We start from the raw sequence: 17,510 nt of genomic DNA on the forward strand, positions 1-17,510 counted from the left end.
TAAAGCTGGATTATACTGGCCCTAGCTTTCCCCAATATTCATGTCTAATTAAAATTGGCTGAGGAGCTCCTTTTCATTCCTTTTCTGAGTTCTCAAGATGCTTAGGATAGCTCCCTCTCCTCCAACCTCAAGATTAGGAAAAAAGGTAGAGGAAAGAGACTAGAGAAAGTTTTCTTTTCTTCAGTTTTACAGCCATCCCTGGGATCTGTTTACAGCCTAGCTTGGATTCTTCTTTTTTCTTTGGTTTCCTAGCTCTTAAGGCCCTGGGGTTTGAAGGATAAGGTGAGCTAACTGTGATGATAACTCAACTTTTTGTCTGTCCAGTCACAGGCCTGCAATCAAGGGCATACATAAACCACAGTCATTTAAGTTGGCCCTAAGAGAAAGAAAGGGTTAAATGGAAGGTTTTCTTTGTATTAAGAAAACAAAAAAGCACAGTTACTTGAACTTTACTAAAGTACCAGAATAAATGTCAATTCCCTTTTATTGGCAATCATCAGCCCAGAGCTTGAGATGACCAATAACCTTCAGTGACCCACATGATACCAGCTTCCAGGGCTCTTATCACCACCAGTAGCACTTGGCTCTCAGCTGGGGCAGCACTTGCCCAGGGGTACACAATAGGGTATGCCTAACTACTACATGATTTAGGAATAAGAGAATGGCTTCAAAGGAGACTGGGGGGTTGCTGAAGTCTTAACAAGCCCAAAGACTAGCCTTAGGAAGCTGTTCAATGAGCTGCTAGACTCTCCCTCATCCTCTGGGACAGAAACCCTACAAAGGACGCCCAGACAGAGGTGGACAGAGGCTGAGCCTTGGGGATATCTGTATATACCTTCTTTTTGTTTTTAATTTCAATCAGTTCCCGTGGATCTGGCAGGAGACAGGAAAATCGAGGTGGCTTCCGGGTAAACTTTTTGTCAGCTAAGAATGGGAGGAAGAGAGGGAAAAACCCATAAGACATCTTTTACCAGCATAATGACTTTCGGAAAGTTACTGATATACTCTCTAGTGAAGTATATCCACAGTCTTCCACTTCCCTAGAAGTCCTATATTCTAGGGCTCCAAATGTTTTCTTGCCTCTCTTTGGGTGTGAAGGCATGATGAGCAGCCAAGGTTCACTGAGGGACTGCCCTAAGTGTCTCTGCTCCCCTCCCCTCTTATCTCCACCAGGCCTTCCAGTTGAGGGGGCTTAGGATCAAGGACACCTAGTACCCACCCCCAGAGTCACCAGTTTCCTCCAGATCACTGCATCCTGGCTTCCCATGTTCTGTTGGCAGCCGCCCTCCACCTGGCAGATGCAGGCCCGGGATGTCTGGGGCCATGCCCACAGCTTTCCCATCACTGGCTGCTCTCTCAGCTGGTAAGAGAGAAGAAGATAATTGAAGACTTATTGGGTAGGAAACCAAGCAAAGCTCCAGAAGTTGAGTCCCAGGCCAAGGAGACCTGCATGCTTCCACAGAGGTTGCCAGCCTTGAACAGGACAAACCCAAGCCCAAATAAGTAGTCATTGTCCAAAGTCAGCAAAGCATTAGATTCTATAATTTAATAAAGAGATTAGCCAGTCACTTTCCCTGATCTTCTGCAACATCAATCTCAAGGAGAAGTCAGAGAGGATTAGAGTGGAGGCAGATACTGGGGGGGGAAGTAGAGCCTGGAGCTTTTAGGGACAGAAGTCCTATATCCTTTACTCTATGTTCTCTTTTCTCTCCATAAAGAAGTAATAATTCTGTGAAAAAGACAAACTGTGTAGGAGGAGAAGGGGAAAAATCCATGAGTCCTGCTAACCTGCCTGCCTGGCCTACGATTCACTCCACCAAACCTTGGAAACACAGAATTGGGAACACTCCAGAGGAAGTGATGTAAGGGCAGGAGAAAGGATTCAGTGAGTAGAGAAGGCATAAGCATAGAACCCTGGGATCCTCAAAGAAAGAAATGCCTCTCACTATTGCTGGCTTCTCGGGTGCCATCTATTGCCTCGTAGCCAGGTCTGGCTGCCTCTTTCTTCTCTTGCTGGGTAAGATTATTGAGGACTTTGGCCTGGCAGTGGGCCTCGGTGCTGTGAATCACTGTCAACAAGGCATCAAGAGACAGCAGGTGTGTTGTATAGAGCTGACCAGACACAGGGAAGGCATTCTGGAAAGTAAACAGATCCAGTAGACTTGAAGTTAGAATACTTTACACTTTGATCCTTTTCCAAAAATCCTGAAACTTCCTATAACTTCTATATTGCCCTGAGAAAATGCCTTTCTTCTTCCTGTTCACCAGCTCTAAAGTGTTTCCCTCCTTGTATGTAGCATCCTCACTACCACCAGAGATTTCCTTCATGGTGCCTTCATTCCAGAGGTCAGAAATAATGCTCAGCACCTTGGACAGCAGCTTGGTGAGGTCTTCAAAGAGGTTAGAACAGTAGTAGTCACAATCATAGTTGATATAGAGCTCGGTGACAAAGCTGGGGATGTGCCAGAGCTGCACAATGGCCTCCAGTGCCATCTCCTTCATCTCATAAGGCATCTTGGGATTCTCCACAGTGATGATCTCCATGAGCTTTTTGATGTACATCTGCCAATAACCCAGTAATTACCATTTGGGTGGGGAAAGGATTCAAGACAGGAAGAGACAAATTCAACAGGAAAAACATTAATCTGGAAGCAGAAGCCCAGCCAGGAGGCATGTGGTAAGAGACACTTAAAGGTATTCCATCTCCTAAATACATCCCCCTCTTTTGCCTCCATGTTAGGGCAGGCCTGGCTCTCTAGCTCACGCCTGACCCACAACAAGTTTCCTATTGCCCTTTTTGTGCTCTCTACGTGAGCATGGCCTGATTCTACTCAGAGTTCCTTTTTGTAATTTAGTGACAAAGCCAGCTTGACTTTGCCTGTGTTGCAGAGGAACTGCTAGGCAGAAGAGCTGTACCCACTCATGGTAAGGTTACCTGCCAGTCTTCATATTTGGGTTCTCCGATTTTATAGCCAGCCAGTTTTCTCTGGACTCCTTTTAACTTCTCCACTAAAGAGGCCAGCCAATGAACCAAACTATGGGGGTTAAAAGCACTCTCCTACAGAAGCTCCTAAATCCCACGCCTGCAGCATGACAGATCTCGCCCCACTAAAGATGCCATACGTCTTCCTATTTTTTTTCTTCTTCTTCCAAGTTCAAGAAACTCACCTCCAGTTGGAACTTGAGGTGCTCCCTCATGCTCTCAAACAGTAGAAAGCATACCCGCAGGGAAGCAGCATAAAGGTTCAATCGCTCTACGCTGAGTAGCTGGAGAACAGAGTAGGGTAGGCTATTAGGTTTCTGAATATGGCTCAACCAAGAGAAAAGCAGGAGAACAAACTGTGTGAAGTTGCCACTAAGGTCCTGTGCTCTGTGGGAACTCTCTATCTAGCTATTTCTGTATTTCTCTTTGGCTGCCAGAGTCCCTGGAGAGCTACTGGAGTCCTCTTGACTATGACTATGGCCCACTGGGGAGGGAGGTTCTTTCCTGGGTCTTACACTTTTCACACAAATCACCCAAACCTCACTGTGCTCCCCTGGCCCTTGAGAGACCCTGAAAACAGCCAAGGGTTCAGAGCCCCTCTAGAAATCCAATCTTACCTGGAATAAGTGGCGGCACATCTCATCCTTGATGAGGCCCAAAAGGGTTTGGCACTGGGCTACAGGAGCTGATTCAAGAGCCACTGTCAGCAAATGCAGTCCCATGTGGATCATAACCTCTGAGTTGTGGCGGTCATGTGGATTGGTGAGGGAGATGAGGAAGCGGAAGAGCTCACGAATGCAAGGAAGACCATAGGGGACCAAAGCTGTACCTGGGCAAGGCCAGGAGGGAAGTGAGACTGCCAAGAAACAACTAGCTTGATAGCTTGGCCTAACCTGCCCTATAATAATATAGGCAATTTCAGATAAGTGATTCTCTTTAAGAAAAAAAAAACATTTTTTCTGGGGTGGTAAGGAGACTAGTCTCACTTATTGAAGGGAATCAGAATTGATGATCCTACCTTTCTGTTATAAGTCCCGAACTTTCTATTCTTCCCTCTCACTTCCTATTGCCCACCAAATTCCCTCTCTGAATAAGTTAGGGAAAGACTCCATCCATGCCAACGGTCCTCTGCCTTGATATTCATTTCCTGACTAGAAAATGGCCTAGAACTTGGACCAGTAGACATCTTGGGTCCAAGATGGTCTAGGCTCAAGTACCTTAGTGGGTAGGATGGGGGAGGTGAATGGGCAGAGCCTGCTAGAGTACTCACCCTCTTTCTGGGAGGACTGTGTAAAGCGCACACCCCGGGGATTGACATAATCCATGTCATGGACAGAGGCAGAGTCAGAGTGGTCAGCAGGGGACGTGCACTCCTCTAACACTTCAGGGATGGATTCCACGGATGCTGATTGGGCCTTTTCCACATGGGCCCCTTCCTGCTATGACCAATAAAGGGGATACAGGAATAAGGATGAGGCAAGAGCAACTTGGAACTTACTTCCCACAAGTATCTGCCCTCTAAGTGTCTCTGATGGACTGCAGGTCTAGGGCCAGCTCAGTGGGCTATAATCAGTGCAAGATGACTCAGGACAGGAGTATGATGAAGGACTCAGAAAACATCTCCTGAGGCATCACTGACCTACAGTGACTAGAACCCTAGCAGCAACAGAGGCTCTCATATGCTTGGGATTTAGATCATTAACTTCTAGAGAAAGCCATGGCCAGCTCCTTCGTCTTTGCCAAGCACTACCCGTATGCATAACTTGATAAATCCCATGAGCTACCTCTCACAGTGAGTCATGCTGTGGGCTTTCTAGGCAGCACAGCTAATTCTAGGAAACAGGGAAGAACCTCCCTACCCCAAACTTCTTTTGAGCCAAGGCCTAGATAAAGGATCCAAAAGATCAAGCGAATTCCCACAGTAGAAGACTGGAGAGGGGCCTTCAGAAATCAAAGCCATACCTGGAGTTCAGGCTGCTCAGGAACCCCTAGCTCGCTGCTGCCAGGGTCTGCAGCTGTGTTGTATCCTGGAGAGCCAGGTTGCTCCAGGTCAGTGAGGTCCTCCTTAGAAGTGGTCTGGGAGGAAAACTCCAGGCCACTGTCTGTAGAAGGGCTGACCACTGCTGAAGCAGCTTCTGAACTTGCAGAGGAGATGGGAGTGGGCACATCAATGAAGGGCATGCCACCTGCCAAGCAAAGTAAGTGAGGCTTGAAGAGAGACTCTGTGGGAAACACATATACTCCATGTACCAGGGGCTCTATTTCCTAGACTGCATACTAATCTCTGCATACGCTCATCTCTAAAGTAGTCAGAATCTCTCTGGAAGGAGAACAACCTTAAGTCAACGCAGAATTGCTAAATGGTCACAGTCTGATCTGACCTGGAGTTTTTGCTCTTGGCAGAAAGACCAAAGCCCCTCAGTTGGTCTTCAATGCCTGAGAGAGGAAGGAGCTTTTCTTCTATCTATTCTAATCAGAGGAAGCAGCCCAGGGCACTCACCAGTGAGGTTAGAGGATAAGGTGGTTCCAATGGGGGTGGGCAGCTCTGAACCTGGTGTGACTTTGGTCACATGGCGTGGGGGCCGGGGGGATCTCTTCTGTTTCTTCCACTTGGATGAATCACTCATGCCTCCTGCTCTCATTTTCAGCTGGAAATATCATACCTCATTAGCACTGGTATTCAAACTAATACTCTATTCCCAGAAATCTCTCTTCTCTTAGTCCTACTGGTCCCTAGAAAACAGCCTATACCCCGCATCTGTGCCAAAGGAAGAATCTAGACCGTCAAAGCACATTGCTACTCCTCTAACCTGGCTTCTACATTTGCAGGTCAGCCTGGCAGCCTCCATGTGGAAGGTGACATTCTTCTTTTAGGCTGGTCATTGATAAAGGCAGCCCTCACACATCACTCTGCTCCCCTGAGTCCTGGGTGGCACTCCTGAGTCCTGTAGATGGTGCCTGACTCTCTTGTAGAAAGGGTAAAGGCAGGGTCTCCTTGCACAAAGATCTATAGGCCCTGGACTCCTAGGCTTTCCTCCTCAACTACCTGCAGAGCAGCCTCCTACTCCTAGTTCTTATCCAACTATGAGAGCATATTCCTTCCTAGCAAGACTCTTAGCTTTCCTATTGCTTTGTCAACTGGGACTAGATCCTAGACATATCCCCTAGTCTGGAATTTCTGCATCAAACTGGTCAAAGGCTCATTCTATGGAGTTAAGGAAGGAGTGGCATCCCAGTCGATTTGTGGAGTTAAGGTTGGAGGGTCATGTCATGCTACTGCTCTGCTCTCTACTGCTCATATGCTTTTGGCATATCAATGAAACCTCCTGTCCTCACTGTTGGTCTTTCTAGATGCAATTTTATGTTTCCAGATGGTAAAGCTACAGATTTCTTGGACCCCTATTCTATTCCTTTTCCTCTTTCTTGCTGTATTTCTATTCCTCCTATAGCTTCCTTTTAGTCACAGAGGAAAATTTCTATCATCTGTTGACTACTCTAGGATGTAAGTTTTTATGCATTCTCTACTCGAAGTTCACAGCTACTTTGTTTAGGCCCATTTCATTTTCCTTGTCCTGATGCCTTCTCAGTTAGGGTTTGAACCCAGTCCCTCTACAGAGTTAAAGGAAACTATTTATAGACTGATAGACCATTCCTGGATTGGGCAACAGCAATTCTCTTCCAGAAACCATTAGAATGACTCTAAAGAGAGTAGGAGCACTTTTCCTCCCTGCCTCTTTCTCAAGGCTGAATATACCCATATTATCCTTGCTCAACTCCTGATATTTGGGGGACAGGTCCCCCTTCCTCAACCTCCCCCAAGCCCTCCAGAACCAGGGTAACATTTGACTCTTTGCTTAGAAACCACATAATTCTTCTTTCCTTACCCATAGCTCCACCCATAAAGGAGAGAGGCCTAAGAGCTGAGCCTCGCCCCCAGCTCTTAGTAACACAGCAACAGCCTGCCTTGGATTTACACTTCTTGTCCCTCCATCTCCAAAATGCCTGTAGTCATATGCCTAGAATGGAGCTTCAAGTGCTCTGAGCTCTGTGGCTGAGCAGGAACCAGGATGCTCTCTCCAGAAACCACTGAAGCTCATCTGGGTCAAGTTCATGGTAAAAAATGTTCTAGGGGTAAGAGTCAGCCAAACAAGCAGACAGACAAGAAGCCCAAGAGATCAATGAAGAAAAATAAGAATGTCCTGGCTTTGTTGGCAATTGTCACTGAGCTCTAAAAAGTACTAACATTTGGATCCACTTCTGTGAGACATCCTTTCTCTCTAGGCAGGCCCCCAATTTCAGGGACTCCAGGAAGTCGTACTTCCACTGAGAAGCCAGTCACTCAGTGAGATTCCTTTCCACACTAGGATCAACCTTTCCTGTTTCCTTCTATATCCTCTGCAAAGCTGGTCCAATCTGATCTTTTCAGTGAGTGGTCTCGGCCTCCTGGCTGAAGTAGGGGCCGAGAGGCTGCCATGTCTCACAAATGCCTCAGCCCTTAAAACGTATAGCTCTGCTCCCTGTCCTAAGGTCTTAAGGTGGAGGGGGCAGGTGTTCATGGAACCCTATGCCACCTTATCTGTATAACTCTATATTTCAAAAGGACAGTATAAACTTTGCAAAGAAAGGGCATGTCTTAGGTTAAGAATCATGGCAAAATACTGGGCAGCCACTGAAGAGAGCAGCAACTTGAGACCAGGCAAGCACACAAATGAAATTTGAAACAATTCAAAGAGAACACAGGCCTATGGACTGTCTAGCTGGGTCCAGACACATACACAGTTCTCTTTATCTTCAATGACCTGGATGTCTACAACCACACCTCTAGCATGCACAGTCTTGTGATAGATAGCCTACACAGCCCAGACCTCCTTCTCTCCTTTTCTTAAGGCAGGGATATGGGTATTAGGGTAATCTTTAGCTTGGACCCCTTCCATATGCTCCCCTGCATATTGACTTTTAAAGGACAGAAGACATCTTTGCAGATCCCAAAGAATTCCCAGTGTCCTGAGCTATCCTGGCACCTGGCTTCTTTCCATCCATCTAGAGTCCTAAACTTTTAAATAACCCCTTTAATGGTAACCAAGAAAAAAAAAAGACCCCAACGAGATGGACTACCCTTTCCTTCCAACCCAGTTAGGTATCCAGATAGAGTCAAGGACTGTGCTTAAGTTCTCTATGCCAGCTCTGAGACAGGGAGAGGGTAGAGGAGGGAAGAGTCTTGCTCAGAGGTCCTTCATAGTTCCCCTAGAAATGATAGATATTAAGCCTTCCCACAAGATGTCAGCAGGACCCAAGCTCTCTATCTAGGCTTACTGCATGACATATCACCAGTTCAAGGCTTCCTTCTGGCTCCAGACAACCAGATGCCCCAGGAGGATTCCCAACACTGCAAAGCTACGAACACATGCAACTATTCCAAAGCCGTGCTGTGTTACTAGGGAGGGGTAAGTTGTGCTCTATATAATGGAAATGGGACCCAGATGTTACATATAAAAAATAAACATTTAAATAAATAAATAAAAAGGGAGAAAGGAGAGGGAGAGGGAGAGAGACCTTGAGGTTCTTAAAGAGTAGTACCCTCTCTAACTGGTTCAGGGCTTTGGTCTGCTCCCCACTACTTAGCTCCAGTTTGTTGAGGAGACATGGAGAAATCTGTGAAAGACAGGCAAACGAACGATTTAAACAGAGTGAAATAAACTCAGACACACGCCAACAGGGCACAAAGCAGGAATGGGGATGGATGGCAGGGGAAAGGGAAGGTCAGGTGCATGCACGAAACAGCCAAGGGTCATCTCCATGGGCAGAACCTCTTAGGGCTGCAAGCAAAATCCTCATCAGAGACCTGTGAAGTCCAGGGCTTCAGTTCAAGACAGAACGAGGCCATTCTTCTGACCAACATTCTTCTAACAGTTTGAGAACCTTCTGATCTGGAGTCAGGCTTGATTTGTCTTGTCAAGAGACTAGCCCAAGCACGAGCCCAGTCTAATCCAGCATTAGGGTGGGCTTTGGGACATAGCCTCTCTAGGCCTACCTGCTGACAAGGCTGGGCCCTGTGGGGATAACAGGACTTTGACTTTTATCAACATATATTTTTAACCCAGCCTATTAGGCCTCACCCAGTTTCTATGAAGATCTGGGTTACCAGCTTATGTAGGGGTCAACAAAGATACGCTGGAAAGGAAAGGTCCGGGAAGGAGAGGTACCTGGGAAAGAATAAATTTCTCACTAAAGGAGTGATAGCTATTTCTAGATTCCAAGCAGACCTGTCTAGGCAAAAGTATGTATTTGCTAAGCAAGGGTATCCAGGAAAATTCCCAGAGCACTGAAGTTGGGAGATTAAGGTTTGGATGAGGGACAGCACATCATACCTTCTTCATGTTGGTCCCCACATAGTTCTTGGGCTCTTCTTTAAACTGAGGTAACCTATAGAATAGAGAATCCCATGAGTGTCATTAGGGATAATAACAAACCTCCCCCTCCATGCCAGCCACAGCCCAAAGATGCTCTGGGCCAGAGCATACCCTGTCTCTTAGGAAAAGATAGGAAGAGAAGCAGGCTAATTTCACCGTTTTCAGATTTTCATCAAAGAGCCACAGGAATTGGGGGACGTATGACATAGACATTTTCTAAAAAAGAAGGTTGGGGCCGGCCCCGTGGCCGAGTGGTTAAGTTTGCATGCTCCGCTTCGGCGGGCCAGGGTTTTGGCCGTTCGGATCCTGACCGTGGACATGACACCACTCGTCAGGCCATGCTGAGGCGGCGTCCCACATACCACAACTAGAAGGACCCACAACTAAAAAAATATATACAACTATGTACCAGGGGGCTTCGGGGAGAAAAAGGAAAAATAAAATCTTTTTAAAAAGAAGGTGGCCATCAGGACAAGGTGACTAAGTGCCACTGGAGTGTGAAGGCTCTCTTCATCCTTAAACTGACTCCTTCCTGCTTGTGTTCATGTGGCAAGTACTGCTAAAAGCCACGAGATGGGGAGAGGGCAGTCTATCAAAACCCCAGGAGACTGGGCATAGGATGAGAAGTAAAAGGCAGGTTGAAGTTTTGACACCAGTAACTTTGAGCCTGAAGAGTAGGAAAGTCCTTGCAGTAGAGTCCAGGGGCAGATCTAGTCTGTAGATAATAAGGATTATTAATTATAGATCTGAAGGCAAAAAAAAAAAAAATCCCAGGGGGAGCTTTTTTTTTAAATAGACTATTTTTTAGAGCAATTGTAGGTTAACAGTAAAACTGAGTAGAAGGTACATTGATTTCCCACATAACCCCTGCCACTACATATGCATAACCTCCCCCTTTTATCAATATCCCTAGAGGAGGCTTTAAAGCCCTCCCTTCAGCTCTTCTCACAGTTTATTGAAGGGAGGTGTAGGAAACAGACAGTTAGGCATAGTATGAAAAGGCTTCCTAGGCCCTAAGTTGAGGGCCTTGACAAGGGTAACCAACAGTCTTGGTTTGCCTGAGACTTTCAGTACCAAAATGGGGACAGTCTGGGCAAACCAGGATTGTTAGTCACCCTAGCCTTGGCCTTCCTCACAGAAATTGAGCTGAGCTCTAGGAGCTCAGCAACCTACTCCAGGCTTCCTTGAGTTTGGCTTCCTCTCTGGGTTCCCTTTCCCGGCTGCTACCTGCACAGAAACAGGCACAAGTTTGGGAAGCAGAACGAGGTCTGTCAGCCTAGATTAAATAACCCTCTGCCTCCCCCTGAGGCCAAGCCAGTTCCCTCCTCCTTCTCCCTTGCTCCGTAACCCAGGACCCAGAGAACTACCCTCATCCATAATCCCAGTAGCCTCTGATGTGGCTGTGGGGTTGGCCAGGTCCCTGAAGTGGCTGTGTGGAAGCAGGCAGGCTCAAGAGGCCTGGGCAGCCAGGCTGAAGCAAACAGCAGCAGGTTTACCTTGTGAAGAGCAGCTGCACCATGTCTACTAGAGTGTGCTCTGCGGATTTTCTCAATAACTCTGCACAGGCAAAAACAAATAACACAGGTGTCATTACTTGCTGTGCTATTATCAGGAGGCTTCTCAGAGCGGACTCCCCTCCAAACCTTGTTTACTAAGGATTATGCCAAACTTATTAAAACCAGCTCCAGCTCAACCTGGCAGCCATAACTTCACTGGCCCACTAGGTGGCACTACTGGAGTCAGGAAAAAAAGGAGCACAAAGATGTGTTTTCAGGGGTTGCAGGCTGGTGTCAATCCCAGAAACCCCAAGGGAGGGAGATTTGGTGGCTGGGCTGAGTCAGTCTGGGATCTATCCCAATTCCTGTCCTGGCACAATGAGCCAAGGTCTCTATTCTAGCTGTACAACAAACAGTCAAGTAGAGAAACTTCTAGAACCCTATGGCTCCTCAAGATAGGGTGATGGAGAAGTCCTGAGTTTTCCATCTCTCTGGGGTTTAGGGACAGCATCCTGTATTCACACTTACGGACACTGTTCCCAGGAATGGTGGAGGGCCCAATATTTAAGCACTTACCACTGAGCCTCATTTCAAAGCAGATCCGGAAGCAAGACTGCATAATCTCACACACGGATTCATTGGTTAGGTGGGCACCCACTGGGGTCAGCAACAGAGTCCGCAGCACCTACCAGGAAGAAAGAGGAGATACTGTAATAAATAAGGCAGGCTGGATGAAGAGGGGTCCCTGAGAGGAGAGAAGCTGCCTCTTGCTCCTCTAGTCTCCCATGGAAGCTCTCAGGGGTGAGAAAGAGAGGGCAGCAAGAATGTTGACTTCGTTTCACTTGGTAGCGGGGTCTCCCAGGAGCTTGTCTTGGGAACTGCGTCTTTATTCTGCATGACCCTGACATAGTTCAGCACTCATTCCAGCCCTGGCCCATGAGCCCAACGGATGGATGGCATGAATAGTCTGCCAGAGGTACAAGTGTATTAAGGACTTCTGGTATTTGATATCAATTTATTTAAAACTTTTAATTATTTTCCTTAGAAAAAGCTTTTACTTTGGGTACCCGAACTGCTTGTTTAGATACAAGGTAGCTCCCTAAGCCCCACTGGAGTCAAAACACAGCTTCATGCTGCCGAGAGACTTAAGTAAGCAGAGCTGGCAGCACCAGCTCCTGGCCATTAGCCTAATTGCTCTTCCCCTCCATTTACCTGAAGGATTTTCATCAGGACAACCTCATCGCTGGCAGGATCCGTGCCCACAAAACGGGCGTGGGTGACAGCATCTGCCATGTTCTCCATGCCCTCTGCTGTGCCCTCATGAGTAGGATCTGCTCCAGTGAAAAAGGAAAGACTAAACGATGTGGAGAGGAAAGAGAAAAAAGACAAGACATCCTATCTAGGGACTCCTTTAAGAAACTTTAGTTTTCTCCTCTCCAATTCCCTAACCCATGGCTCCTTGAGCTACCTGAGAATCTTTGCCCATAACCAGCTTTTACGAGCTCCTCAACACAAACTCCACTGTGTAAAACAGTGGTTCTCAAACTTAAACATTTATCAGAATCACTTGCAGGGCTTGTTAAACATACAAATTGCTGGGCCCACTCCTCAAATTTTTGATTTAGTAGGTCTAGAGTGGGTGCCTGAGAATTTGCATTTCTAACAAGATCCCAAGTGAAGTTAACACTGCTGGTCAGGGGTCCACACTTTGGGAATCACTGGTGTAAAGCCACTCAGCTCATAGAAGAAGGGCATGAAAATATAAGATTCTGGCCCCAGAGCAAGGGCCGAGTAGGACCAGAGCTTTGAATGCCAAGGTTGCCGCCTTTTTTTTTTTCATGTGTTCTCTTTTAACACATCTCTCTCTGGTTGCTTTTGGAATTTTGTGTTCAGATACAGCTGAGGTAGAGGAGTAGGCGGAAGAAATGGACAGTCATTGCTACTCAATACTCCTACCTGGGTGCCACATTACAGCAAATTAGAGACCTCCTCCTGCTTGGGTTTCATTCTTATTTAAAACAATATGACACGGGGCAAGAATCCTGTTACCAAGCTTAACTAAACAGGACTGGAGACTGGCTAATTGAGGGAGGGAGAATTTCAGCTCTGAATAAGAAGAGGGAAGAAGGTAGCTCAGACAACCAGCGCCATGCTGGAAGCTAACACAAATGCTGCTAAGGGGGAAACTCTGCTCCCATTCATATGTTAAATATCCACAAGGAGTAGCCAAAGAAGAGGGCTTCATCAAGGCCTACAAAAGTTCTGCAGAACTGCCTGGACTGCCCTTGAAAGGGGAGCATAAGTAGGAAAAAAAGGCAGGGATATGGCAAAGTTTTGTGAGTGACAAAGTTGCTCCAGAGGCGGTATGGTGTAACACAGGAGCACCTCCTAGTTTTAAGTAATGGGAATTAGAAAAAATTCTTACCATTTTCCCTTTCCTGGTACATGAAATTAATGGAGTCTCTGAGCCTAAAGTTCAGGGGATGGCTGAGAAATCAGAACATTTCTCTTGCAACAACGAGCCAGAAGACTTTCATTAATTGTGAGGTTTTCATCTTTCTCTTCTGTCCCGCTGAGTCTCTGACACATAGTCAAAGACTCTCTTTGTCTTATTTACAGCATGCTCTACTCAGCATCAGGAGTGGCTAGAGGTCATGCAGAAGGAAGCCAATATCATGATGATATTCAGTACATGGGGTGACGCAGCTCCTATCACCCTGACTCTTCGTGTTTACCCCAATCAATACAGAAAATCCTATATTCTCAAGGCCCTTGCCTGAGTCCTCTCTCATAGCCCTGCCTGATGGTCCTTAATCAGGTCTCCAGGGTCCATAGCAGGAAATCCAGGTCCTTCTCAGTGTTGTGTAGTGTTTCAGAGCTTAGTGAATGGCAGCTTTGCTCCCACATCACAAGGCTCCTGTGGTCTGTTTCTTCCCCCTCTTTCAGTAATCTCCCTTGTTAAAGTAGCTTAAGCTCTACTGATTGTTATGTAGCTCTTATCCTCTGAACTTGAATGAAGTAGCAAAGTTAATTTTCTAAAAAGGCAGGTAAGAGTGATAGGTCTTTAGAATCACACGCAGGGCCTGCCAACAGGCCAGGCAATCAGTGGCACCAGGGTCTGGCAGTTGTGTGGGGCCAAACAAAAGGCTGGTCCTTGGAGTAGGACCTAAAATAATCCTAGAAGTCTTGGGTCACAGGATTGAGAGATGGAGGGTAGTTTCTTCTAGAAGGGCAGCCTAGACAAAAGATTGTTTAGCTTGGGCTCACTTAGCAGACCTTGTCTTCTCTGGGACCCCTTCCTTAGAATGTCCTCCTTTCCTGGCCAATCTGGAGGACACTGCAGGGAAATTTGCCAATCTCATCTCCTTTGCCTTCTGGCTTTCATACACTCCTTCCTGATCCTTTTCTCATGTCCACTGCAATCACCACCTCCAGCATTCTCTTTTCCCACCACAGGAAACTCCAATGACCAGCTGGCGTGAAGTCTCTAATGACCATCTTGTCTGCCAAGCCCAGGGAGGGGAGAGAGTAACACTGACAAGAGAAGGGAGGGAAAAGGCACAGTGGACAGCTGCTGGAGTCTGTGAAGAGAGATTACCTGCAGGTGGTGCTCAGGGCAAGGCTGGAAGTAGCTGGACCTGAATTTTGCTTAGAAAAATTATGAAGCTAGGACTAGAGTGCCTAGAGAGGCTGATGCACCTATTCAGAACCTAGTTGGCACCCAAGATTCCTGCTCAGGATCCTGAATGCTTCAGCTAAGCAAATCCAACTTTCTAGAAAGGGTTTTCTTGCCCTGAACTGAAGGCCATTTTCTTTCCTGGCTAGCTACAGTCTGAGCTGACTCTTTTCTCGTCTCCCTACCTAGAAACAAAGACAGCTGCTTGTTTTCTATGTTCCTCACCCTTATACATGGGCTGGCAATAGGAGAAAAGGAATTCAGGATCCTGAGTAACAAGATCAACTAAAGAGGAATGCAAAAAAGACACCATAAACAAATTCAGAGATAAACATTTGGGTAAACACTGGATAAAATATTTGGGCTAGGGGCCAGCCTGGTGGCGCAGCGGTTAAGTGCGCACGTTCTGCTTTGGCGGCCCGGGGTTCACTGGTTCGGGTCCCGGGTGAGGACATCGTGCTGCTTGGCAAGCCATGCTGTGGTGGGCGTCCCATGTATAAACTAGAGGAAGACGGGCACAGATGTTAGCGCAGGGCCAGTCTTCCTCAGTAAAAAGAGGAGGATTGGCAGCAGATGTTAGCTCAGGGCTAATCTTCCTAAAAGAAAAAAATATTTGGGCTAGACTTGGAAAAAATATTTGTAATATTATGATAGATGATGGGTTAATGTCTCCACTATACAAAGAACTACAAATTGATAAGAAAAACAAACAAAAAACTCCATGAAAAAATAGGCAAAGGACAAGAAATTCAAATGTTCAACCTTGAGGAAATAAAAACAAGAAAATACCCAGTATTCATCCACCAAATTAGCACAAATAAAGAATACTGATAATATTCAGTGCTGGTGACAGGGTGGGGAAATGGAAACTCTCAAACATTACTGTTGGAAATGCAAATGCTGTAATCTTTGGGAAAGGAACTTGGTAGTACCCATGAAAATGTAATATGCACATAGCCTTTAATCCAGAAATTTCAAGTACAGGAATCTGTCATACAAAAGGAAAATTAATAAATAAGGATATATGAACAAAGATGTTTATTACAGCATCATTTATAATGGCTCAAAATAGGAAACAGCCTAAATATTAAATATTAATCAATAAGAGAATGATTGGTGTTATATCTATATGGAAATTATATGGCTACTAAAAAGAAAAAAAATCATACCAGGGGCTGAGGGGAGGGGGAAATGGTATATTATTGCTTAGCGGTTAGAGTTTCTTTTTGGCACGATGAAAAAGTTTGGGTAATAGATGGTGGTGACAGTTGCATAACTTTGTGAAATGTAACTAATGCCACTGAATTATATACTGAAAAATGACTAAAAAGGCAAATTTATATGTTTTTTTGGTGAGGAAGATTGTCAGTGAGCTAACATCTGCTCCCAATCTTCCTCTTTTTGCTTGAGGAAGATTGTTACTGAGCTAACATCTGTGTCAATACTCCTGTACTTTTTATATGGGATGCTGCCACAGCATGGCTTGATGAGCGGTGTGTAGGTCTGTGCCAAGGATCCGAACCTGTGAACCCTGGGCCTCTGATGCTGAGCGCATGAACTTAACCACTATGTCACTGGGCCAGCCCCTATTATACGCTTTTTTTTACCACAATAAAAAAAGAATATACAAACTTATAGTTATAAGATTAATAAGTTCTGGGAATGTAATATACAGCATGGACTATAGTTAACAATACTGTATTATATATTTGGAAAGTTGCTAAGAGAGTAGATCTTAAAAGTTCTTATCATAAGAAAAAATAAATTTGTAATTATGTGAGGTGATAGATGTTAACTAAACTTATTGTGGTAATCATTTCCCAACATATACATATATCAAATCATTATGTTGTATACCTTAAATGAATAGAATGTTATATATCAATTGTATCTCAATAAAACTGGGGGAAAAAATAAAAGATGGATAATTATATCATATATATCTTTCTAAGTTAACACTGCTAAGTGAAAAAGGAAAATATATAGCACATAAGCCTATTTTTATTTCTTTTTTATAAAAGGTAGTGCTATTATATATATACTTATATACATGTAGAGAAAGGTATAGAAAGATTCGAACCACCCTGTTAACATTATTTACCTAAAGGAGGAGGAGGAGCATTCAGAAAGACGGAGGCAAGGCCATTAACTTTTCTTTTAGACAACTCTTTATTGTTTATCTTAAAATAAGCATGCATTATATTTGAAAAATAACTAAAAATAAACCAAACCAAACCAAATTTCCAAGGGCACCATATCTTTAACTCCCTGCAAAGCACACACAAAAAAAACTAGAGTCCCAAGGAAACCTCCTCTCCCTCCCCACTTTGCACAACTTGAGTCAATTAGCATGATGAGTAACCAATAACAATCCTATTTCTCTTCTACAAAGAAATAGATGCTGGGAAAACTTTCCAGTATCACCAGCTCATTGCCTAAAGCCTGACCACCGCAGGAGAGGCAGGAAATGAAGTGCTGTGGTCATCTAACAAAGCTTGAGCTCTTACCTATGAGCGCATATGATAGGAACTTGTTGACAGAGGTGAGCGCCAGTCCAGTGATAGGGCCAGTGGTATCTTCAGAGCGAATCACTTCCAGAAATGGGCGAAGGAAAACATTGGGCTCAATTTCTGAGAGTTCTGCAAGAAAAGAAACAAGAATGAAGAGATGCCATCTAACAAAAAGTTAACCCTAGAAAAAGTCCCTTGTTATCTGTGCCACGAGGCTAGAGCTCTTAGTAGCTGGGTCCATCTTCTTCTCACTGGATTACTTTGAATCAAATCCCAGACACTGTATCATTTTATCTGTAAAATGTTTAGTATGCAGCTCTAAAAGATTAAGCTTTAAAAACCATAGTATTATCACATTTAAAAAATTAACAATAAAATGGTTAAGATGGGAAATTTTATGTTATATATATTTTATCACAATCTAAAAAAGTTAAC

General features: G+C 45.1%; 1 protein-coding gene across 50 annotated transcripts in view; it reads right to left on the bottom strand.

Annotated features, from left to right (window-relative positions):
• The window catches only part of GBF1 (golgi brefeldin A resistant guanine nucleotide exchange factor 1), a 126,553-nt gene that overhangs the window by 13,739 nt on the left and 95,304 nt on the right, over positions 1-17,510 (bottom strand). For 8 of the 50 annotated variants that reach the window (XR_011421557.1, XR_011421555.1, XM_070221931.1 and 5 more), the window contains 15 exons: positions 17,073-17,204; positions 12,102-12,220; positions 11,466-11,574; positions 10,890-10,950; positions 9,352-9,406; positions 8,537-8,635; positions 5,484-5,631; positions 4,946-5,169; positions 4,254-4,422; positions 3,601-3,812; positions 3,169-3,267; positions 2,368-2,562; positions 1,947-2,136; positions 1,220-1,360; positions 836-924 (listed from right to left, as the gene is read on the bottom strand). Coding sequence is in view for 48 of the 50 variants with exons in the window: in XM_070221931.1 (XP_070078032.1) it covers positions 836-924; positions 1,220-1,360; positions 1,947-2,136; positions 2,368-2,562; positions 3,169-3,267; positions 3,601-3,812; positions 4,254-4,422; positions 4,946-5,169; positions 5,484-5,631; positions 8,537-8,635; positions 9,352-9,406; positions 10,890-10,950; positions 11,466-11,574; positions 12,102-12,220; positions 17,073-17,204 (2,042 nt within the window). In the remaining 2 variants the exon portion in view is untranslated. The remainder of the gene's footprint in view (positions 1-835; positions 925-1,219; positions 1,361-1,946; positions 2,137-2,367; positions 2,563-3,168; positions 3,268-3,600; positions 3,813-4,253; positions 4,423-4,945; positions 5,170-5,483; positions 5,632-8,536; positions 8,636-9,351; positions 9,407-10,889; positions 10,951-11,465; positions 11,575-12,101; positions 12,221-17,072; positions 17,205-17,510) is intronic. The other 42 variants (XM_070221992.1, XM_070221985.1, XM_014733221.3 and 39 more) reach the window with 10 other exon arrangements.

Source organism: Equus caballus, chromosome 1 (genome assembly GCF_041296265.1).
Source record: "Equus caballus isolate H_3958 breed thoroughbred chromosome 1, TB-T2T, whole genome shotgun sequence".
NCBI lineage: Eukaryota > Metazoa > Chordata > Mammalia > Perissodactyla > Equidae > Equus > Equus caballus.